General features: G+C 33.1%; 3 protein-coding genes and 1 long non-coding RNA gene across 10 annotated transcripts in view; 2 read left to right on the top strand and 2 right to left on the bottom strand.

Annotated features, from left to right (window-relative positions):
- The window catches only part of LOC122633832 (histone demethylase UTY), a 49,200-nt gene extending 33,131 nt beyond the window's left edge, over positions 1-16,069 (bottom strand). For 2 of the 3 annotated variants that reach the window (XM_043822232.1, XM_043822231.1), the window contains exons 1-3: positions 15,676-16,069; positions 14,365-14,618; positions 14,179-14,287 (exon numbers count right to left, since the gene is read on the bottom strand). In XM_043822232.1, the coding sequence (XP_043678167.1) occupies positions 14,179-14,287; positions 14,365-14,618; positions 15,676-15,743 (431 nt within the window). In that variant the 5' untranslated portion in view covers positions 15,744-16,069. Of the gene's footprint in view, positions 1-1,175; positions 1,646-14,178; positions 14,288-14,364; positions 14,619-15,675 lie in introns of those variants that run through there. The other variant, XM_043822233.1, reaches the window with a different exon arrangement.
- LOC122633837 lies at positions 2,126-5,205 on the top strand. The gene is made up of 2 exons (XR_006328203.1): positions 2,126-2,429; positions 4,380-5,205. It is a non-coding gene; the product is annotated as an uncharacterized LOC122633837 (long non-coding RNA).
- A 461-nt stretch (positions 16,070-16,530) lies between the features above and the next one.
- Positions 16,531-19,444, top strand: LOC122633985 (FUN14 domain-containing protein 1A). 4 transcript variants are annotated; one of them, XM_043822503.1, is made up of 4 exons: positions 16,531-16,687; positions 17,434-17,601; positions 17,684-17,879; positions 18,706-19,444. In XM_043822503.1, exons 2-4 carry the CDS (start codon positions 17,441-17,443, stop codon positions 18,886-18,888), a joined length of 540 nt encoding a protein of 179 aa, XP_043678438.1. In that variant the 5' UTR covers positions 16,531-16,687; positions 17,434-17,440; the 3' UTR covers positions 18,889-19,444. The 4 variants fall into 4 exon arrangements, with proteins under 4 accessions (XP_043678438.1, XP_043678437.1, XP_043678440.1 ...); XM_043822502.1 differs by lacking the exon at positions 16,531-16,687 and adding an exon at positions 16,694-16,837; XM_043822505.1 differs by lacking the exon at positions 16,531-16,687 and adding an exon at positions 16,694-16,837 and having other exon boundaries at positions 17,971-18,722.
- Positions 19,445-20,066: 622 nt separating this feature from the next.
- On the bottom strand, positions 20,067-23,016 carry LOC122633983 (integrator complex subunit 9). 2 transcript variants are annotated; one of them, XM_043822498.1, is made up of 10 exons: positions 22,875-23,016; positions 22,553-22,747; positions 22,075-22,479; positions 21,754-22,000; positions 21,506-21,686; positions 21,202-21,437; positions 20,914-21,125; positions 20,648-20,833; positions 20,305-20,499; positions 20,067-20,225 (listed from the first exon to the last, which is right to left on the bottom strand). In XM_043822498.1, exons 1-10 carry the CDS (start codon positions 22,881-22,883, stop codon positions 20,106-20,108), a joined length of 1,986 nt encoding a protein of 661 aa, XP_043678433.1. In that variant the 5' UTR covers positions 22,884-23,016; the 3' UTR covers positions 20,067-20,105. The 2 variants fall into 2 exon arrangements, with proteins under 2 accessions (XP_043678433.1, XP_043678434.1); XM_043822499.1 differs by lacking the exon at positions 20,067-20,225 and having other exon boundaries at positions 20,429-20,530; positions 20,607-20,833.
- Positions 23,017-23,048: the final 32 nt, after the last annotated feature.

Raw genomic sequence — 23,048 nt, forward strand, 5'->3', positions numbered from 1 at the left:
GACTCGGCGTTTATGAGACTTGTTGCATTGACCTACTATACACGGCAATCTGACAATTCCAATTCGCATATTGTTTCGACATTTTTTTTTCTTGTGAGATATACATATCGTAATCTCTTTTACACACGCTCAATCTCAGAAACAATTTCTTCATTTTTCATTCAAAATTGGCCAATCAATTTCCATCAACGACAATAGGAAAGTTCTCGATGCAGGATGTTAGCGTAACATAACCTGTTCTAAATCTTAATAATAGGCCCGTTAATTTCTCGTTTACTACATATAATATATATATATATATATATATATATATATGTGTGTATATTTTTAAACGTATTGTTAAAAGAGGGGCTATACGGGACGTACGAAAAGGGTTAAACAGGAATAAGAAAGAGAATTGAGAAGAAAGTATAATGAAATACAAAGAGAAGAAAGACAGGAAGGAAGAAGACAGGAAGAAGGAAGAAAGGAAGAAAGGAAGAAAGGAAGGAAGGAAGGAAGGAAGGAAGGGCCGTCGTAGTACCTTCCTTGCGCGCACACGGCGCTTGCTCGTTTAAGGGTCAAAGGACGAGGGTATAGGACAAGGGAGGAGAAGAGGAAGAACTCGTCGTCGTCGTCGTCGTCGTCGTAGTCGTAGTCGTCCTCCTCGAGGCATCGATCGAGCCCAGTCGCCAAAAATTTCACGCCCAGACTGCTTTCTCTCGCTATCTCTCTCTTTCTCTCTCCCCTTTTCTCATTCTATCTCTGTCTCTCTTTCTCTCCTTCTCTAATTCGACCACCGAAAACCGAAGCACCGTTCGTGCGCGCCCTCCCGCGATCATCCACGAAGGGAACACAACGTCTACAATACATACGTGTGTGCGCGCGTATGTGTGTATATATATATATATATGTCGTACGGTACGTTACAAATAAGAACGAGAAAATCCTACGGTCACGCGATAACTCCACGTGAGAATCTTTCGATGTCGATCGTCATTCGTTTCGATACAAAGAAAAAAAAAAGAAAAACGAAGAAAACAATATTTCTCTTCTTTCGTTTTCCTCTCTTTTCTTTTATCTAATCATCAGTCGATTAATAGAAATTCGGCAAAATTCAAACGAGTCGATTCATTCAAAACTAATTAACGAATCAGTTCAAAATGGTTACATAAGAAACGTTAAAATAAACTTACCATTGAATTAATCCACGGAGATGATAAGAATTAGAAAGATCTTATAATCCGATATTTCGTCGTCTGGTTTGAGATGATCACAGCAACGAAGAAGAACGCGTGGATGGGAAAAGAGATAGAGATATAGATAGATAAATAGAGACAGACAGACAGAGACAGAGAGAGAGAGAGAGAAAGAGAGAGAGAGAGGAGATTAGGAGAGGGGGGTAATTGGGGGCGGTTGCACACTAGATAGACATCACTCTCGATCATCCACACGCGCACAGCTCGCGACCTGTCGATGGACGGACGCTGGGCGTCGATCCTCGCGACCGGAACGACGCCGCGTTTACGGTGCTAATACCACGCTCGAGAACACCTATGTATGTTCGTTCACTCGACAATAACGACAAAGACTAGGGACAATGATCTCTCTTCTTGACTTCTTCTTTTTCCTCCTCCCCCTCCCCCTCCTCCTCTTCTTCTTCCTTCTCCTCCTCCTCTTCTTCCTCCTCCTCCTCCTCCTCCTCTTCTTCTTCTTCTGTAGAATACAATCTTACTCGTTATGACAATCTTAAGATCATTTCGACACCATCATCAACATGACACATCTAACACCACTATAAAACACCAAGAAAACGGACACCAATCTCGTCGTTTCCGTTATTCGCGTTCACGCACTATTACGGCGATGTTGCTATATTTTTCCTTATTTCTTTGTTTGTTCGTTCGTGTTTATTTATTTATTTATTTATTTTTTTTATTTTCTATCTTCGACTACACTGCTTTGTTATCAAAAAAGATTTCCCGATGGAACACATGACATTCTCTCTCACTCTCTCTCTCTCTCTCTCTTTCTCTTTCTCAATCGTTTGTATCGAATGTCGTAGATTATAAATTGATGATAATATACATGTATATAATATTGTTATATGTTATCTCTCTCTATATATATATATATATAGAAAGAGAGAGAGATATTGTATATAGATAGATAGATATACTAATGGCAGTGTTGAAGCAAGGAAAAAAGGCGAGCTGTGCGCGCTAAGAGAGGCACCTTCCCCCCGCGAAGGTTCTCACGCGACTGACGCGACGACGACCGGGACGACGGTGGCCGCACGGAGTAACTAAGAGTGGGGGTGGGGGTACTAGAAATTCCGTAAGAGTGGGGATAGCTAGAGCCATGCCGCGGCGTCCCCAGTCGTCAGTGTGGGGAGACGGCACGCTGAAGGGAAACGCGCGCGTTCCTCTCCTTCGTGTCGACAGAAGAAGGTGAGGAGAAGGAAGGAAGGAAGAACGAACGAACGAACGAACAGACGGACGGACGGACGGATGGACGGTTGGACGGACGGTTGGACGGACGAACGGACAAACGAACGGACGAACGGACGAACGGATGGACGGACGCGATTGGGGAACCGCGCGTGCGCAATGGCCCTGTTTTACAGACGCATCGTGACAATCGCGCTCGAGCCACCGCCCGATGCATCCATCCTTTGCGTTCGTTCGTCCTTTTACCCTCCTCTACCATACGACACAACGACGACGACTACGAATAAGCCAACTTCTTTTCTACCTACCTGCCTTTTGTCACGTACACCGAACTTTTTACATTACAAACTTCTATAATCTATTCTTTTAATCTTTTGTGTTTTAAATAATCGTTCCTTCGAATAAATATTAATCGTTTTCTTATCGTTTATTCCGATCTATTTTTTGTTCTTATTCTTTATTCTTTTTTATCTTCCTTCGAGTATAGATTTATATCTATATATAGTATTAGTGTGAGTAATAACTAATACAAGTAATATATTTATACTAAATAATATTCACACGCTACGCTAATAATACTGGTATGATAAATGCGTATCAACAGGAAAATACTGTAATACTTGTAACACTATACTACTATATATAACTATAATTATACAGAACGTCTCTCATTTTCTTTGGAAACAAAAATCTGAGACACAAAAGACCTAATTGCTTTCCGCGAAAGGCAACGCATCACCTCCGGCGAAAATAAACGAAGATATAGCTTTTCATCGAAACCTCTCGGAACACGAAAAGGGGGTAATTCTTGTCAAGGTCTCTCGACCGGTATCTCCTCTCCAGCCGGTTTCCTAGCTTACTTAAGTCGACTTTAGTCGAGTCGGTTTCTCGATTACCCCCCAAGCGGTAGTTCAATGAGGGACGTTACAGACAACTTACGTCTGTAATACGTTATACATACTTCCTGTATGTAAAGAAACGATACAGCGCGACATGTATTGCCAATTGTCTTTCTTTCTTTCTTTCTTTCTTTCACTTTCCTTTCTTTTCTCTTTATTTTCCTTTTGTCTTTTTGAATAAAAGATGAGTTTAGGCCTAGCTACATCGATTCTATGGTTCATCGAGTTTGTGGAAGACAAATGATTAATATGCAAGTTAATAGGTGAACGTAAATGATTAATGTATGTACATATATATGTGTATATACATACATACTAGCATATAAAAGAAAGCACTATTGTGCGATTTTTTATTTTGAGATAAAAGGGAAAATCAAATTGGAAAGAACGAGTTTAAATATAAATTAACATAAACAACGTTTTACGAACGAGTATTTATCTGAATTTTGGTGTTGATAACGAGGACATTGAACGAGAATTATCGCTTGAAAATATAAGCAATGAAAAGAAAAAGAAAGAAAAAATGAAAAGTAAAAAATAAAAATTCAAATACAAAAAGAAGTGGGTTGGGTTGTATTTGTCGAAGCAAACTCGTTCGTCGATCCCAACGCTTTTTACCCCCACCATTCGCGAGCATACGCGTTACCCAAAATACATAGAGACATATAGGACCCCGCCGCCGTCTTCCGGTTTCGTTTCTCTTGTTTCACCGTTGGTTTATCTTGGGGTAAAGATTCTTTCTCTCCCAGTGATTCTCAATTACTCTTTTTACAATTTTTTAATAAGAACAAATTTTTTCGAGATTATCATAGGCTTCGTTGTTATACGAATGTGAAGTTGTCAATTATATTATCTTTTTTTTCTTTTCTATTTCTTTTTTCTTCAATTTTTTTTTCACGTTCAAAAAATTAAATCGTCACGCGTTTTCTCTCTCTCTCTCTCTCTCTCTCTCTCTCTCTCTCTTTCTCTATTCCTTATATTAAAACAATCAAGTTTTTATTTTAAGAACTAAATGAATTTCTTTTTTCGTTTTCTTTTCTTTTGTTTTCAGAAGGATGTTAAATCAATCGTCTCATCTCTTGTTTTCGTTTTATTACAAATATACGATCCGAAACGACGTTTTGACTTTCGAGCCGTATTTCACAATGAAACCAACGAGGAGATATTACAGCAAAGCGAAAGTATGCCAACGCCTTCTCTTATCTAGTCCGATTCGCTTTTTCACAAGAACACTGTTACTTTCATACGAATCGATAAACTCGACTGGTGTTTACTAGTTACCATCTGTGCGTCAAAGGAAGGAGAACGATCGAATGATCGATAATAATAGGTTATGTTACTTAATCTTATTCAATAATTCTGCCCCATCATTTCTTAATTTTTAATATCAACTTAGTATCAACAATGTGTGGTCACATAGAGACTAAAAAAAAAGATTCTTCTTGAAACATTTGTTATAAAAAATATTCTTATAATTTAAAAAATTTGTTTCATACATACACACACACATATATATATAAATTAAAACATAGACTTTGTACCTTTGTAAGTACTGGTTGGTTGTTAAAACAAAAAGGAAAAAATAAACAAATAAATAAATGAATGAACGAATAAAATAAAATGAAACAAAAAAGAAAAAACGGAAAAGAAAAAAATCGAAAGGATGCACCAAGGTGGTCAAGTATAAAGTGTAGGTGTAAATCCCATTCATGTTGAGTTTCGCTTATCAGATGCCAAACCACGTGGTCTCGACACGCACCTTCTCTCTCTAACCACGTGACTCAAGTGTACCTACGTTCCCACTGCTGTTTATGGTGTCAACACACTTTCCTCATCTCCAAATTGTATTTTACGAATAAATATCTCTATCAATTATATATATTATATTCTTATAAGATAAAAAATATTATTATCGTTTGAATTCCGTAAATGGTACGAAGTGAAATTTTATGGGGTAAAAATTTGAAGAGATAAAATTTTTGAAGAGATAAATTTGTTTTCTCACATATACATATACGGAGTGTGTATATTCCCATAGTTTCTGATTTCTGGATATACGTATCGAGAAGAACGTATACAGAGAAGTCGTTGACTCCCAGATGCAACGTCGTCGCGACGACTAATTTTAACTTTCTCGGTCGGCAAATGCATGAAAACAGACCGATGGTAGCGGTCGAGGAACGAAATAAATATAAATCAAAGAAAGAAATACGGTGGGTTGTGCAGTAGCGAGTCGAATCGCGAAATAAAAAAACGAGAGAAAGAAGGGACCGTTACTCGAAAGATTCTAATCTTTTCTAACACGATCAATTTTTTTTTTTCATGGGAACGTACCTTTGAATTTATTATAGTTCTTTTTTATGAATGTTATTAAAATAGAAGAAAAATGAAAAATTATAGAATTTTTACCGATTACTATAGTACAATTCAGTATGTATATATATATGTATATATATATACATATATTACGGAAATAGATGCGGTCATGGATCGAACGATAATCGTGGATTCCGAAGCGTCGAAAGTCCGAACGAATCCGAACAGAGTCGAAGTTAGTCGACGACTGAAATGAGAAGGGAGGTGTGTCTCTTCCTTCCTCGAGTAACAGTAACAGTCTGTCACATTTCAAAGATCCTCACTGACAATTTGCGATTGTTGATTTTCATTTTCATTGGTTTAATCCGTAAGAACACATCGGTCCAGATTTAGACATCACAATTTTCTACATTTTAGAATCGACACAATCGAAGATTCATACGTATGTTTCGAATCATCTGATTGGTTAAGGTTAGTAATAGAAGCCATTATAAAAACACGTGAGAGCGGGATATTTGAAATTATGTACGTCTCGTTCTAAATTTAGACATGACAATTTTTGACATATCAAAATCAGTATCTTTATATATATATTTGAATCATCTGATTAGTGGAAGTTAGAAATAGCAGCTATTGCGAAAGCATGTGAGAGGGATACTCGAAATTATTTACATATGTACGTATGTTTCAAATAAATATGTGTGTATATATATATATATATATATTTATATATATATACATATATTTCGAATCATCTGATTGGTGCAGGTTAGAATAGCAGCCATTATGAAAACACCAGCGGGATATTCAAAATAATATACATTTCATCAGATATATATCATAAAGGTAAAGGAAATGCTTCCTAGCAAGGATGTCTGAATCCCGCTAGAGAAGAGAGGAGGACAAAAAGAGGTGGGAGGGGAGAAGATTGGAGGGATGGATGGGTGAGTGAGGGGTAGAGGTGTATAGGGGTAAGGTCGAAACGAAGGAAGGAACTCTGGTGTAAACTCGCGAGAGAGGCGGCGGTATCTCTCCTCGAGTACGGCGGTGTATTGAACTCGGTGCTCGAGGTCGTTGAACTCGCGTGCGGGCGGCGTGGCTCTGGTGTGTGGCTTATGACGTCACGTGACTCGCTGTCTCCGCCGCCGTCTCCGCCGGCGGCGGCGGCGGCGGTGGCGTCGACGACGATGACAACGACAACAACGACGACGACGACGAGAACGACGACGACGACGACGACGACGACGACGACGACGAAAACGAGCGGAGCGAAGGCAGGCGATGACGTGGCGTTGGCCCATTGGCTAGCTCATCGCCCCGCTACCCAATGACGTCACGCTTGAAAGGCGCGACTCCAGCGCGCGCGCATCACTTCGCCGCCACTGCTGCCACTGTCGTGCCTCTGTCAACCGACGACGTCACGAGACCCGCTGCTGCTACGTTCATACATACATACGTACATACGTAGATACATATATACATACATACATATTCTCTACGCGGGATTTTCTCCGTTTTTATCTATGTACGATTCTACTCAATCTTTCTTTTTTTTTCTGATCGTTTTTTGTATCATTTTTACTTTAATTTTTCATACTCGATTGTTTTAATTAGCGTACACCTTTTTTTTCTCATTTTTTTCTCTCATCGATAATTAAAAATATAACATGAAATAAATTTGTTGTCATAGAATTTGGAGATTGAATGTAATTGAATTAATTTACAATATATAATGTTTGATTCATATTATATATATTTGTTTTGTTAACGTTTAAAGATTTCTCTTTTTGAACGTTTAGTGATAATCAATTCTGAGATAAGAATCGATTCTGAGGGGTAAATATTCAAAAAGAAAAAGGAAGACGGAAATAAAAAAAAGGGGAAAAAGAGAAAAAAGGAAGAACTAAACGACGTGCGTGTCCTACGAAAGGCACGCGCTTCTAAACAACTATATATGTATATGTACATATATTATATGTACTATATGTACATATATACATCGTATGTACATACATAGTATGTATTACATGCACAATAGAGACGAGGATCTTCCGAGCGAACGGTCGAGAATAAAGCCGTTCTTTACTCCTTCGATCGTGAATACTGCACCTGCCATACAATGATCGCGTCATATGAGAGAAACAGAGAGAGAGAGAAAGAGAGAGAAAAGAGAGAAAAGCTATAAATAATGATCCCAAATTATTTTTAGCGGTAGACATGCCGAGAGAGTAAAGAAAAAAAAAAAGAGAAAAAGAAAGAAAAAAGAAAGAAAAATCGTAGACCAAAGCTGAACAAATTGAGTATATCGGTAAATGATTGATCGAGACGAAGTTATGTTTGTGATAGACAGGTTAATTGTCCGATAAAAATGGTCGGTGATTGGTCAGTCAAAAGATACGTTCGTTTACTCGAGTTTACTCGATATTAGCCGAACGCTTGAAAACCCGATTGTTCGGTTCGGTTCGACTCGGTTTCGTTCGGTTTGGTTCGGTTCGGTTCGTTTCGTTTCGTTTCGTTCGGTTCGTTCGCTTACTCAGAGTTTGTTGACTCTCGGTTTCAGCACGCCAGCTGACCATGACCTCGCCGAACGATCCGCGAAGTAATACCGAGGCGATTCTACCGCCACTGCCGCCACCGCCACCATCGCCATCACCGCCACCACCACCCGTCGGGGGACGTCGTCGTCCTCGTTGCCGCTTGTCTCACTATCTCTCTCTCTTTCTCTCTTCTTCTTTCTCTTTTTCTCTCATTACATATACACACACACACACACACACACACACACACACACATATATATATAAAACTTTTGCTACCGATGGCAGCAATGGTGCTACCGTTGCTAAAAGAAACTCTCATCCTATAATCTCTATCTACATGTACATTTTCTTCCTTCGTCACTTCCTTATATGAATCAGTAAGATGATTATAAAAGTAATCTAAGTAAAAAATTTTTTTTACGTAAGTTTATCACTTAAATCGGTATATATCACTAATGGTATTATTATGTAGTAGATAATTATATAGATATACTAGATATATTATATAGTTATAATTATCTAATTATTGTTTAATATTGTATAATTATAATTTTATGAACGATTGTAAGATCAGTACTATAAATTCATAAATTTTTTTACTTAGAACAATTTCATAATCACTGGCTCATATATTTATATAATACATATATATACATTTGTATCATATACATATGTATGGGGTACGGATATGAATGCACACACATATATATACGTGTATGCAGAGTATGATGCAGTCGGTTACACAATCCTCTTTAACGATTCGCACGTCCTTTATTACCACGTGTATCTCGACGTTTATCTCGAAGTCTCTCGATTATTACCACGTGTATCTCGAAGTTTTCAAGGTGAAATTTGTATTGTTAAAGATTTTCAAATATCACTGACAAGAATCTTTCGTGTATTGTATAAAATAAATTATTTATTGATTTAGTAACTTTAATTAAATAAAATTAATTAAATAAAAAAGTATTTACATACATGTTATTATAGTAAAGTAATTCACTTTTTATAAATTAAATTACGTTAGGATATTGTATTCGAAAATTTGTATCATAGGAATATTTTCGTTTGATAATACATATAAAATTAAATCTATAAGTGTCCTTGGATATATACATAAGGACAATATAATTATTTATATAGATAAGACAAATATCGATATTTCTACAGAAATATCGGTTATGATAACTTAGTAGAGGACATGACAGAAAATTCAAATTGTATATACATGAGAAACATTATATTATCTAAATAACTTTCTAAATATAGAAATGTATCTGTTAGTAGCCTGGTATATAAGGTTAATATTATACACAAGGTTAAAACTCATATAAATAAGACATACACAAAAACGTATTGAATCTGAAAGCTTATAAACTTAACATATTCTTGATAGCATTAGATAAGAATCATACATCAGTTTAAAACTATTTTATGTACAATATTATTTAAAGAAAAAAAAAAAAAAAAAAAAAAGAAAAAAACACGAACATTAAACTTTTTAAACATTTCTATAAAAATATTCACTGATAATATCGGTAAAACATACATGAAATTAAAATTATATAAGTATGAGAAGCACATAATTATTTAAATAAAATACTAAACAAAAAAAAAAAACAACAGAAAAACATTTAAGCAGGAAACATAAAAATACGTTCGTGGTATATCTTTCGTACATTTGACTTCCAACAGAGAATATACGAGATTAAAATTGTATATATTTTTGTATATGTGTATGTATATATGTGAAAACTATTGTCCCTGAGTTACGTGTAAAAAAAATATGAATCTCTGAAAGCGTATCTAGGGCGAAGAACATCGATCGTAGGATCTGGGTCAGAGCTTGCATGCAACTCTGCTTGAAAGTGTGCGCCAAGTGCAACGCCGTGTGCAGTTGGTCGCGCGAAGCACATTGCACCAACCATAGTAAAAGAAAAAGAAGAAAAGAGTATAGTATAGTATAGTATAGTATAGTATAGTATACTATAGTACAGCAGAGTAGAGTAGAAAAGTACATTATATAAATATATATGCATGTATGTATGTACGTAACGCTTGCGATTTCATTTAGTTCAAAAGACAAAGTTTTACCCCAACACACACGATTCTCTCAACCCTATTATTTATTAAATCTACGAGTCATCGCAACCTCATATTGAATAATTCTAATCGCGAATCCAAATGAAATATTTCGTTATATGCAAACGTTTCCTAGAAACTTTACAAGGAAATAAAGAAACTTTCTTTTTTCCCCTAGTTTCTATTCCTTTTATATTGTTTTTCTTTCTCTTTTTTTCCCCCACCTGGGAATATCAATGAGAGTAAGTTACGATAGTGGGACACTTACAGGACAGCTAAAAGTAAACTTAGGCGTGCATTTCACGATCGATCCTCTTTTGAGTTCCAACAAACAATTCGATTTGTTAAATAATTTACATTACGTCGAAATACATTTTTAATAAAGTTACGTGAAATAGCAGTTTTCAAATATGTTCCTTAAGTATTAAGTTATATTTGATATATCAATATATATAATTGAAGTTATATTATTAACTAATATAATCTATAGTTTACATTATATATATATATATATAAAATATACATAATATAATAAGATTATATGTAATATTTTATTAGACGTGAAAATAGAAATTGACGTATAGAGAATTAAAATGTATTAGAAAATAGTATTCGTAATTGAAGAAATACAAAGGAAAAGAAAAAGGAAAGAAAAGAAAAGAAAGAAAAAGAGAGAGAAAAAGAATCGTATAACAGTTAGAACCTTTTGTTTGCCAAAATGGCGGCTGATAGAATTCTAATCCTTTGTAGGATAGATGCACGCGCGAGAACATGTATGTATGTATACGTGTGATACATATATTGCGCAAGAAACACGTGCGTGTAAAGAGATAAAGAGAGATAGAGAGAGTGAGTAAGTTAGTGAGTGAGAGAGAGGAAGAGAGACATAGAAAGCTGTAAAATCGATCGTTCGCAACGCATCTCTATGTTCAGCGCGTGACCTAGCGACGCTCCTTCATGGCGGACATTCATGTTTGATCGTCCGAATCTTCTACGACTATGTATGCACAGAAAGAGATTTCACCAAATACAATAATACATATATATATATGTATGTATATATGTATGTATGTATATTAACAATGATAATAAAAAATAATAAAAGAGAATGTAACGCGACAACAAAATGGCGGATAATTGAATCGAAAGGATAACGTTGTAAAAATTAATAAATATAAACAAGATTAGATCAACAAAAGATAAATAAATAAATAGATAAGCAAATAGAATAAAAAAACGTTTACCAAACTAATAAATGTTTATATATTAACACATAAAAAAAAACTGAATCGTTTTGCTGAACATTGGAACGTGATTGCACGTTTGTATGGTATAGGATGAACCAAAAAAGTCCCTGTGATTTAAAAAAAAAAAGATTTATTTCTAAACTTTTTAAGCTAGTAATTAGACTTGCAGTTTTATAATCTGGAAAATAGACAAAACAATCAGTCTACGAAATCTCGAGAATGAGTCATCGATTTTTCTCTTTCTTTTTTTATATCACCTAAAAAACTTTTGGCCCATCCTGTATACATGTAAATGTTATATATCAAGTTCCAAAATATTTATTATATATTTAAAAAATTATGTTTGGAAATATTGAAATATGTCTTTGCACACACACACACGAAGGGAGAGAATGAAATGAATGTTAAGCGATTTGAACGATTTGAATTCGTCGTAAGTAAAAGAATGCGACTGCAAGTAAAAGCAGGGATAGCAGTAGTGAGCTGTGCGAATATCGAGCGACCCGTTTCAGTTTCCCTTATTCTTGGTAACGACTCCGCGCAGTCCTATTTACCGCTTGCTACGCTTTTTCATTCCGAACGAAAGCGAGAATGGGAAAAGGGAAGAGAAGAGAAGAAAAGAGAAGAGAAGAAGAAAGAAGAGGTAACAGGAAGACCTGCAAATTTCAATACCGGACAGATCTATTCGTAATACGTATGGGAATTAAAATGATTTCATTCTTTCGATCGATGATATGTGTATGTACATATGTATGTACGTATATGTATATGTATATGTATATGTATATATCTGACAACCGGAAATGGAAAGAAAAGTCTAATTATAAGAGAGAACGAAAAAAGTGATATCAAACGTAAAAATCACGTCTATCGCGATTCAAATTCAAAATGAGTTCAAATTCGTCCATTGATCTTATTTAAAATTGAAAATACGAATACGTTTGTTCGATTGCGAGATAGAAATGATCCAAGATTATATGGGTAGTTTTTATTATTCAATAAAAAGCACACATCTGTCTTTTCATTAAATAATTTTTTCTCTTTTGATTTGTGTGTGTGTGTGTGTTTTTTTTCCATTATTATTTTCTTGTTTTCTGTTAACTTCCTTTTTTACAATGGACAACGAAGAAAGAAAATGAAAATCGTTTTTACTAATTCCCCATCCGTGATATTTGTGCGTATTAAATAATTATTTCCACTCTTTGTGTGACAGTTAACTGTAACAATATCTCTTTTGATATCCATATCGAAATGACAATTAAATTTGCATGCCACCCCTATTATTACGGGGGTAGAATTGATGAGTAATTCAAATATGTACGTAGACGACCCACATTGCGAATTTGGAAATGACGTGCGCCAAGTTATTTACGTATCGTAGTTTCCGTACGACGAAGTATAACGTGCATAATATACACTAAGGAGATTAATTGACATAAATTTCAACTTTGAGATTGGTAAGCGTCAATCATATTAAATGCAATGAGCGACCGGTTCGTTTTAGTCTTCTAATGTAATTTTCAGTCTTTATTTTTTTCTTCCTTTTTCGTACTTTAAATAATAAAATATATCTTAAAAACCTAAAGATATTTTTGAAATATTTTTTATTAATTTTTTTTTAAAACATTTATATCGATTAAAATCATGCTTTAAATTGATATATGTACATATAAATTTATGCAAATAAGATTTTGATTGTTAACGATATGCGCGCGAATAACAAACTACAATGGAAGGATATGACGTCATTGATTTAGTAACGATTATAACAATAAGTGCAACAACAAAAATTAGAGATTCATTTCCACGTTTGGAACGTGGAATCCAATAAAGTGCAATAGAGAGTATTAATCGTTTCATATACTATGTATGTATCTCTGAAGAGTTATACAAAACGTCTATCAATTTCTTTTTCTAATAGACAAAAAGAAAAAAGGAAAAAAGAAATCCAGAAATACTTTAAAAGGACATTGCCCTTATAACTGATATTAGTTTTTCGTACGCGATCGTGACGTGCAAGGAGAAACGTTTTTTCAGCGTTTCATTTGAGTCGTTCAAGAAGGTACGTGTTTGGCCTATTATTCGTCTCCCCACGCCATTACCTAGTCGCCATACATCCGACATCGCTTGGCACGTAGGCCACCCTTAGTTTAGAATTTTGTAGACAAAACCACAGTACCGACATCTATCGAAATATTTTTTTGTACGGTTGGTAACTTAGACTTTATGAAACTTCGTATTATCGACATGATTATTATCTCTATATATCGATAACGAAGAATTCTACATAACCGACGGGAGCAAAAGTGATCGGTCAAAAAAAGAAGATAACCATCATTACCTACGCGGTTCTTGTCTAAGCTATATTTGTCGATAAAAATGTTATCCGTGTTACCGATTGAAATCTTGTTGGAAATTAAAAAATTGTAAATAGGGGTAAAGAACGATGACCCTTGTGTATACATCGTCGAAGGGCCGATGCCCCTGCTTTTCAAGGCAAGCAACTTTTCTGAGAGACTACATTTTTCTATAGCGCTATTTCCATCTGTGCAAATGCTATCCCTTATCTCCTTAAAGGTCAAGATTTTAATGTTGAAGACATGCATGAGATTGATACTAAGAGTATATAAAAAAAAAAATATAGTATACGGCGCATTAAGACTTACCACTGAAAGGCATTAAAATGAAAATAAACGAGTCCTTGTCCATAGAGAAACGAAGCATCCTTCCAGTAGTCACCTTTTAACGAATAGAATTTTTGATACGCCGACATGGCTGTAAGAATATAAAAATTAAACAACAAAATGTCATTACGTATTCCAATGTAAATCAATAAGAAGAAATAAACAAACCTTTAGTGTAATCTTCCAATAGCAAATGAAAATGACCTAATTTACAATAAGTCTTTGGATCAATGCTAATCCCGTTGTCTTCTTCGTCGTCCTTTGACTCCTCTGAATTTAATTTAGTACTATCTGCTTTTCTACGTTGTTTTTCAGACTGCGCTTGGACCAGCATTCTTTCTAAGTACTTAATTGCACGCACTACCAAAGCCTTTCTCTTTGTCTGCTCGGGTGCGTTCAGTTTAAGAAATCCAAATTGTCGACTGTGCATACACAAGAAAGAAAAAAGATTCTATTATAGCTAACCAAAGAAATAACTATGAGGCTGATTAGGCTATAAAAAAGAAAAAAAAAAAAAGGTTAAAATAAAATCAAAAAAGTAGCAATATAATCAAGAACGGTTTAATCAAAACGAGTAGGAACGCAGATGATTAAAAAACACGTGTGACTTGTACGCATTTATTACAAATATATATTACTTCATTATTATAATATATTATTTTAACTTTGGACTCATTTAAACAATATCTATATAACAATGTTACATAAAGATTGATTAAGAGTTACCAGCATATATTCAAATTAATTTGGAATTTAATCCAATTTTCTATTCATTTCTTTTTTTCCTATTTTTTTTTTTTTTTTTTTTATATATATATAAATGCACTTATCGTTGATGAAATATAATTCGTCGACGAATAAAGTACGCTAAAAAGATAATTTATTTAGAAACTAAACTTTTACGCGGGAATCTGGCAGATCCAATGATAAACGATCACAAAGGAATGTCACAATAAGTAGAACAAATCAGGTTGCTTCTCGTGATCATCACATCATCGGTATTTGTTTATTTCGAAGGAGTCTCAGAAAGGTGAGCAAAGCCGCGCGAAAAGAAAAATTCGAACTTGAGATGTGATGTTTTATATCCTTCGTACATATATATCTATCACGAAATACGCAATAGTCATATATATCGTTCGAACGAAATGAAATGAAAAGTCAGGTAAGATTCTTAATCGATTTCCTTTCGCGCAACGGATTTGTAACAAGTTGGAATGTAGTACAAGGGGAGAAAGAAGGAGTACAGTAAGGTGAAAAGGATGTTAGTAGGTTGCTCGGTAAATAGGGAGTTCCGAACCGAAGATAGATATAACCGATCGAATTGCCCGCCCGTTTTCTGTCAGATGGACACGTTAAGGTTAGATAGGCTCTCGTGATGTTAGAGAGAAAAAATTCAGATACATTGATAGTACAACGAAACGTTGACGTAAGACTAAATCAATGGTTTTTCTTGGGATTGATCGTTAATCGTCGAATCACCTGTCTAATTCGGATAATATCTGTAATTCTTGAGGAGTCAAGTTGATGTCGTCGGTCTCTTGAGCCATTTTTCTTATACACTTGGTAAATATAAACGAAAACACCGCGCGCGCGTTAAAGAAGATCGTTCGAAGACATTTTTTAATGGCAATCCAAGCCGAACGATCGACGTTCGGAACGATCTTATCGTTTGCCAACTATTTTACCAAAACAAATTTCATTTTCTCTTTCTCCTTCGAAGAGAACTTATTCTTCTTCTTCTTCTTCTTCTTTTCTCTTCCTTTCTTTTCTCTTCTTTTCTTTTCTTTTCGTTTCTTTGCAACGCGCCAAGCAGGTTACACCAGAACGACGAATCTCGCGACGTAAGACTGTCTTAACACGGGATCGTTTTTAATCCACCGAATCCCTCCGTTGCGACAGACAGAACCTGACTATTACCACGGCGTTCATTGGCTCCTATCTAAAAAGATAGATACTTTCAATTTCAATTATATCCTTTATTCGTTTCTTTTTCCAAACGAACGATATTTTCCTTATTCGTTCCTTAACCCCTATTATTTTTTTCGTTCCTTTTTTTTTTATTATTCTTTTTTTACTATTCTATTTTTAATTATTTATTTATTTTATTTTTTTTTGTACTTTTTATGTAATTCTTTTCTCCTTTGCCATCGAATTCTTCTCTACACGATACATTTCAAAATGGTACGAAGAAAAAAGTGATATCTTTTTTTTAACGCTTTATTACAACCTCCCTCGATTAAAAAATTATTTTATTAAAATTATTCTTGAAGATGTAAAAGAAACGTTGCCAGAAGTCAAAGTTATCGTTTGAAATTTCCCGCACTTCTTATCGACGGTGCCATAGTCGTTGCTCTACCGCAACGTTGTCCAGCTACCTTCCTTAGAACGAACTCGCTCGTACTCGCTTAAAATCTCATTCTAGCGCTGTCACTTCGCGCGTGTGATAACGATCTATCGATTATAATATTATTGTCGTTTATTCATCGACTAGGTGAGCTTAACGCGTAATTAAAAAAAAAAAATTATTAAATAATTGTTTATATTTTTCCGTTACATAATTTAATAATATACATCGTTCGAGTGTTATGCCCAAATTGTCTAAGAATTCAATCACGTTGGGAGCAAGAAAATTATACAAACGGTAGATTATCTTTGTTAATCTTTGTTTCATTACACGAAAATATTTTATTGGCTATTAAAAGAAATATATAATAAACGTGATATATTCAATTATATATCAATTTTATACCAGGAACGTGTAGTTCGTCATCTTTATTCTCTGCTTGAGAGACGTAATATGTCGGGGCTTAATTCTATTACTATACATGTCGATAATTCCGTCATCGATATATATTTTTCTATTCTGTGATCGAATATTTATAAGAATATTTATTATTTTTTACTTATTTTCATAAAGATAACTTGAAACAGTATAACAAGGTAATAATGCAAGAAAAAAATATTATTCTTTTGTCATGCGACATTCTCATTGTTTTTATAAATCGATTTTCATATGTGAAACGTAATTTAATAATCTACTGTCTCCTTTTAAATATCATTATTTAAAAATCTCAGAATATCGTGTATATATATGTATATATATATATATTTTTTAATTATATTCAATATAACGACTTAACTCAAGTATATATTATACCTTATACATGTCCAATAAAAAAAAATATTGGTTATCTTTTTCGCTCTTGTTGTTTTAATAATTTAATGTGATATTTATAGCGCCAAAATGAGTCTTCCTGCTGGTAAAAGTAGCAAGGAAAGCACCAGTAAAGAAGTATGCACTTTAGATGTTTCCAAGGAAGCCAAAAGCTATTTAGACAAAATTTTAGGGGACGTAGGGAAAAAATCTGCTACTAAACAGATCATAATTGGTACGACGTCTGGATGGTAAGGAAGTATATATGATGTATAATTAATCTATTTTATATAATAAATTCGTTCTTCTGTTCTTTTTTCTTGTACTATTTAGGGTTACCGGTTTTCTAACTATGAAAGTTGGAAAAGTAGCAGCTTTTGCTGTTGGCGGTGGTATTATTATCTTACAGATAGCTGCGCATCAAGGATATATAAACGTCAACTGGGACAAAATTCAAAGGAAAGCTGAGAAATTTACGGACAAAGTAGAAGAGAAAATAACAGGAGAGGGTCCTAGATTCATAGATAAGGTGAATGTTTACGTAGAAAGATAATCAAACTATTTAAGAATATTTTGCTTCGTTGATTCTTATAGGAAACGTATATTTTATGTTCTTATAGGTAGGAACATGGTGGAGGACAAACTCGTATGTGGCAACAAGTTTCCTCGGTGGCTTCATTATTGGCCTTGCATCATGAATCGATAAACAACATCAAAATTTTCTATGAAGATACAAATCTTAATTCGTGTTAGCAATGCTGTGATTTAAGGGCATTTTTTTTATATTTTTCTTCATGTTTTCTTTTCTTTTTTCAATATCGTTCTTATCATAAAAGTTATGAAGATGCTTCAGTATAGTTCCAGAAAGAAAAAAGAAAATGGAATCTTAAAAAGGACGAAGAAATATTCTTTTTTTACATTTTCGTATTTTGCTTTTTTTAATTTTATATATATCTTGTGTCTTGCATAATATTTAAAGTGGATCCATATTTGCATTTGTGCAATTTTGATAAAAATAAAACTGCAGTGTTATAATAATTTTAATGCTTGTTAACAATGAATATATAACTTCGAGTGATTCACTTAAATAGATATCTCGAAAAATAAGATCACGCCAAGTAACTATTGCAGTTAAAAAAAAAAGATAATTTATTATAAGTATATTTCACTATTTCAATAAAAAGTGTAATGCAATGATCGTTTCATTTTACTATTTAGTTATAATCGTATTGATACAATTTTTTAATTACATAAAAAATAAAATTCAGTTAATGCATTGCCAAAATACATTAAACGTTCTAAAATCATAAATTAATAGAAACGTATATGAATAGTAAAGATATTTCTTGTTTCAGGTCGAGAGATTCGTTGATAAAAAATTAGATAAAGCAGAGCAACTATTAAAGAATGGAGAATCTAATACAAGACGCTGGTATCACTCTATAACTGGTGATTCATCTTTCAGACCCACAGAATTCCATTTCTTCTTAGCTTCATTTACAGTAGGTCTTGCACTTGGTATTGCTACAGTGAAGTAGGCAAGAAATTGCTGCACTCTGAACGTTAATTGAATATGTAATGTTAGTTTGTTACCACAAAAAAAATTTCAAACATAAAAGTATAAATCACAGATATGAAAAACTGTGTTGAAGTAGTAAAATATCGTAAAAATAATTATCAAGCTATGAAGCATTACATCAAATAACGCAGTAATTATTTAGTATTATAATGTTATATTTTTTTTTGTATTCACAAAATATATATAATTTAAAGAAATTTTTTTCTAATGCGAACGTTTACGAATAACAAGAGTCATGACGTTAAAACTATATTTGTATATTAATGACGAATTTTTTCACATTTTACTTTTATAAAAAGAATACTACAAATATATATTGCATCTAATTGAACTCTATGGATATGTTGAGGACTGTATGATTGTCTTCAATAAATATTAGAACGTATTCAGAATGCAGCATATGCATATAGTTAAATATGCAATAAATCTTGCACAACAATGTAGTACTTTAGTATTAATTAAGAAACCAATGAAAGTCGCAAAAAGAGAACAAAAAAAACTGGAAATACAAAATATAACGACGAATTTTTTCTATACCAACACTTAAAATATTTATTTTAAGTCTAGTAATAATATAGAATAATACTGTGCAAAAACTTTTTATTTTTATTTATCTTTACTTAATTATTAGTATCATCATATTCGAATTGTGTGTAGATTTGATAGAAAAAATATCGTCGAAAAGGAAAAAAAAAAAAAAAAAATTAAAAAAAAAGAGAAAAGAAATTAATGGCAGATCTGCTAAAGTATGATGAAGATATTGAATACGTTGATACATATATATATACATTTATCATACGTTCAAACTTATTATTTAATTTTCTTATATAAATACATTACAGACAGTGCTTGTAATGTAATTTATGAAGAATAAAATGAGATCTGAAGTATCTTAAATTATTCAGTCATGATTAAAATCATCATATAATACTGCCATTTTCTAATTTACGTTAGTAATAATGGTATGTACTGTCTTATACTTACAAATGTATCTCAATAATTAATGTGAAAGAGATATTTGTTTTATTTAATATTATACATTATAATATAATATTATATTCGTTTAACATCACTAGTCGATAAAAATAAAAATAAATAAGACAATATATACATTGGTATATAAAATTATAATTTGTATAAAATGTTACCTTCGTTTATTCAATTTTATACAAGTTTTTAAAATTGTTTCAGACACTGCATTATAATGGCTCTTAATCGTCTCCTGATTTTTTGATCACCATTACAAAAGATATGTGTAGAGTTATCTCCTATCTGAATCAAAGTATCCTCATCTTGCTGAAAAGATAATTATAAAATTATTTTAATTGATAGGAAAATCAAATATTGATATTAAGAGACATTATGATGATAGTACCAAATGAATACTAGTAGAGGTCGGACTATGTTGTAATTTAGCACCTAGAATTCCTTCCTGATTGAGTTTTTGAAGCAATTCTTGAGGATCTAATATACCATATTCGTGCTTTCTTTCCTTAAGAATTTCTTCTTTTATTGGTGCTGGTGATCCTGAAGATCCTTTACGTTTACAACTAGGTCTATCTTCTATGTTCTATGCAAATAATATTTCATTATAAAAGAGTTCTTATATGAGTACATACATACATACATACATACATACATACATACATACATACATACATACATACATACATACATACATACATACATATATATATAGACTTTTTTTCTATTGGTACCTTTATTGTATATACATTATCTTTGACTTCTAATTCACCAGTAACCGATGCGAGACTTAATCCAGGTCTAATCTCATTTAAAATAATATTTCCAGCTAAGTCAGGCTCAATAAATACGCGTCCCTTTTTACGTTTCAGAGGTAATTTTATAACTTCGCCTCGTTTAAAAGTAATCAATGGTTTTTCCTTGAGAGAGAAAAAACCGAAATTATTTATTTAATAGACATGAAATTATTGAAAAGAAAACTGATTAAAAAAAAGCTTACTCCAACAGGTTCAATAACAAGATCCGTTCTATGTGGAGCAGTTATTGGCGGTTGTGTATAGCATTCGGGAATAACTAAAGTTTCTGGTTTTAAATCTCTAATCAATTTATTAGCTTGAGTAAAATTAAGAGATGTATCTATTGGACAATGAACTGCTTTCATTGCCAATGGTTGAAATGGTGCAAGTGCATCCAAATAAGGAAAATCAGGCTCTGCAATAGAAATCAAATAATTTGTAATAGATATAGAATTTTAATATTAATTTCTATTTCGATTTGTTAGCAATACCTGTGAAAATAATTGTGTGTTGTGGATTATTACCCCACAACTGAACAAAATGTACAGCATCCCCAAATCTTAAACTAGGATGTCCACAAAAAATAACACAAGGCTGTCTATAATCCGAACTAAATCCTTCCGCGTACGTAGAAGTATAATGTTTGAGTCTTGCATTTTTTACAAGAAATGCATGAGGGAAAGGTTCTTCTGGTAGATAGACTTTATTTTGTTTATTTGTCGAAAGCCTAAAATAATCGAATTAATTTAATAAATACGAAATAATTGATTCGAATAATCTACGATCGAAACATACCATTCGGCCAAAATATTTGAGTACGCTAAAGAAGTTTCGGCCACGGGTGATATAAAAAAAAGAGGTACTTGTGAAAATCCAGATTTATCCAAATGAGTACTAAGACACTCGAATAAATCGTATACCACACCCGAAGGATAACATGGTATTAAAACACATCCACCTGATCTGAGTGTCATAGCTGCAATAAGTATTATATATATATATATAAGCAATTGCATGTGCTAACTATTACGCTCTGTTCTTACCAACAGTCATACACAATTCACCAAGCATTGTGTCTGGATTTGCAGTTGGTGTTTGAGTTAAACCTGTCAATATTAACATGTTAGCATGCTTCAATGTAGCTTGTTCCATAGGTCTTGGATGAGTTGTTAATGTTGATGAACCGCTTACAAATGCAACCTTTTCGTGATCGCATGATATCAACCAATTACTACTACCTAGACAATATCCAGAACTTATAGGTGTAACTGTCAATGCACCGTATATATCCTAAAAAAATAACTTATTTCTATATTATGTTATTTTATAATAATAACATATATTTTTTATAACATTTTGATTACCAATTTTTGATCATATCCAACTAACTGAATATTTGACAAAGCAGAATTTATAGCAGACAACGAATATATATGTCTCCATGATTTCGGTTTAAGAGCATCGGCTAAAGGAGGTGGTAATATATGTAATAATTCTTTCCAATGCTTAGCCACAGTTGCTCTAGGTGTCTGTTCTATAAATTCTACTAGTTCTTCCATAAAAAATCTTCCAATTTGTAATGTTGGTTCGGTAGCATAAATTACTCCTTTAAAACCAGTACCTTCCGTTACAAACGGTAATGCAAGCATGCAAGTATAATTAGATATTAAAATCGCATCAATTTCTGAAAAATCTATTATTTTTTCAAGAGGTGGAGAGAATTCTGGTGTAGAATCAACAAAAACTCTTCCGCAACATTCTTTTAATTCCTGAAATCACATATATCCTGTTATTAAGTGTGTGAACATACTTATATATTTCACACATATTTATTAAACCAACCCCTTCAATTTGCCAATCTTGATGATTATCTCTTGGAAGCCAAGTTGGTAAAGAATTAAATTTTGCACTAGGAACCATAGGTAATGGCATAAAATGTAAAATAGATTGCATGCTTAATCCACAATCCAACATTAAGGTGATCCCTTTGAAACTTAGAACAAGACATGGCTTTGTTGGTTCACTTGACAAGCAATACTATAAGATAAAAAATAATAAAAGAAAAAATATATATATATAAATAATAAATAGTCTTTCAAAGATAATAATTATTTATATGTAATTTAAAAAAATATTGCATATATAATATTAAAATCATAATTACCAATTTCATTATTGCAATTGATTTTGGATTTATTTTCAAGTCTTATCGTTCAAAGTGCATTCGTGTTTATACAGGTCATTGAAGCATCAAGTTCGACTTAACCTCTCCATCGCGATACATAACACGTATACTTTGGAACTTTCCTTTCGTAATAATTATATTCAACTGTAATAT

Source organism: Vespula pensylvanica, chromosome 13, assembly GCF_014466175.1.
Source record: "Vespula pensylvanica isolate Volc-1 chromosome 13, ASM1446617v1, whole genome shotgun sequence".
Taxonomy (NCBI): domain Eukaryota; kingdom Metazoa; phylum Arthropoda; class Insecta; order Hymenoptera; family Vespidae; genus Vespula; species Vespula pensylvanica.